Source organism: Glycine soja, chromosome 15, assembly GCF_004193775.1.
Source record: "Glycine soja cultivar W05 chromosome 15, ASM419377v2, whole genome shotgun sequence".
NCBI classification, from domain to species: Eukaryota; Viridiplantae; Streptophyta; class Magnoliopsida; order Fabales; family Fabaceae; genus Glycine; species Glycine soja.
In genome coordinates, this window is record NC_041016.1 from 22034982 (window position 1) to 22037114 (window position 2133).

Genomic DNA, 2133 nt, shown 5'->3' on the forward strand with positions numbered 1-2133 from the left:
AGATTTATATGACATGGGAGAAGAAGTAGAAGAAAATGCATATGAAAATGAGCCATACCAAGAGCAACAACTTAAACAATTCTCTAGGCTTGATGATCAATATGTACAATTGGCTACAAACCATCTAAATGATGATATAGTTGATTGAATTGTAACTCCTAAAATAGTAAGAAATTCACACTTGTCTAAATATGATATAGTTGATTGACTTATAAATGTTGTTATTATTTCATTTATTAATTATTTTAATATTGTTTTAATTTTGATAGTATGTCATCTTAAATTTTATTATTCTTTATTTATTTTTCTCTTAATATTGTTGTCATGAATATGTAGTCATGCCAAAGGTGAAGCGTTTTAGAAATCCACAAAAATCAGCACCTCAACCACAATGTCATGGACCTCTAACACAAGCTCCAACACATTCTGTTCTAGCAATGAATCCTAAAATTTCTTCCCCACCAAGTGATTCTACACAAGCTCCTGAAGTCCCAACTGGTAATGTCCCTCTTTCTCATGTATCAACATCTGAAGTTCCACAAGAAGATGAAACAACTAGACGTCATGTTGGGCGTGAGTCTACACAATGTTGGACTGTTGAGGCAATAGGTATACAAGTATTGTATTTTATTTTTATTTTTGTAATTATCATCATATGAAGTATATTACATTTTCTTATTGAGAAATTCTTTTATTGTTAAAGACTATGAAGAAACGATCAAGAAGATTAAGGTGAAAGTTAGGGGAGTCAATAGCTTACCTAGGGAGTTACACATCATTGTGAATTTTGATGACCAAGGCCAAGCAATTGGTGAAGCACAAGCCTTGCTTGCAGGATTTCTTGGAACACTAGCAGCTGATTGAAAATTAGTTCCTATGGATTATGATAGATGGTCTGGACCTTCAGGCGTACCTAAAGCTTATTTTGATGATTGCTTTGAAACAATTTTAAAGGTATGTCAATTGAGTATGGGAAGAAAATGGGCTGCAAATAGGCAAAGCTTATGGAATGAATTCAACGATCCAACCAAAACAAGAGATGAAATCATAAAAAAATGTGTCGATAGGCATAGATAAAGATCAATGGGCTCGTTTTGTTAATTATAGTCATAAACCATCAACATTGGTACAATTAGATTGTTTTAATTATTGAATTGTTTTTATAGCTAATTATATGATTACTATTACAAGTTGTAAACTTGAAATTGCTTTGCATATAGGAACTTTGTAGGAGAAATAAAGAAATTTGAAGCAAGCAAGTTATTCCACACACTGGTGGATCCAAAGCTAATCCTAGAAGAAGAAATGAGTTGGTAATGACACTAAATGTTAACTTTTACTAATTAAAGAAGTTAAATGTTTACTTACTCTTTATTTATCTTAGTTGTTAGAAAATGGGAAGCTACCAAGTCGTGGACAATTATATATTGAAACTCATAAAAGGAAAGATGGATCATTTGTAAATGAAGCAGCAAAGACTATAGCGGTATGTTTTTCTTTAGTAACATTGTTTTCAAGGATTGTGCTTAATCTTAAAACTTTTATATTTCATTTTATTACATGTTTGCAGGAACAAATTGAAGTAGGATTGACTCAAAGCATAGTTGATGAATCTGAAGTTTCTCCTCTTGATGCTGTTGGTAGAGTGTTAGGGTTAGAGCACTCTGGGAGAGTGCGATGCATGGGATTAGGAGCTGTTCCTTCTAATACATTCAGGAACACAAGACTTCGAGCTTCTAGTCTGAGCTCTTCTTCATTTGGTGTTGCCTTTCCATCTTCAAACCAATGGCAAGAGAAATACAACAATTTAGAATAAGCTTTTAAGGCCTACATGATAATGAAGGAAGAAAGGATCCCTGAAGAATTAGCTAGTTATTTCACTCCTGATCAAACACATGTAAGTAATTAATATGCATACATCATTATGTATATGTGAGGTATCCTAAAACTTGTTAGTATAATACACAATGTACTCTTAAAACTATTTTACATATGTCTATAGTTTATTAATTTATTCACGCATATTAGTAAGGAAATATATTTTGTAATTGGTACGTGTGTTTATTAAGCTAATTAATTTACAGTTTTGTAGGTAGATTTTATAGTTAATCAACAATATTAAGGTAGAATTTT

At 31.8% G+C, this 2133-nt stretch overlaps 1 protein-coding gene across 1 annotated transcript; it reads left to right on the top strand.

Annotated features, from left to right (window-relative positions):
- The first annotated feature begins 876 nt into the window (after positions 1–876).
- LOC114385954 lies at positions 877–1816 on the top strand. The gene is made up of 3 exons (XM_028345980.1): positions 877–954; positions 1385–1486; positions 1571–1816. Exons 1-3 carry the CDS (start codon positions 877–879, stop codon positions 1814–1816), a joined length of 426 nt encoding a protein of 141 aa, XP_028201781.1.
- The last annotated feature ends 317 nt before the right edge of the window (positions 1817–2133 follow it).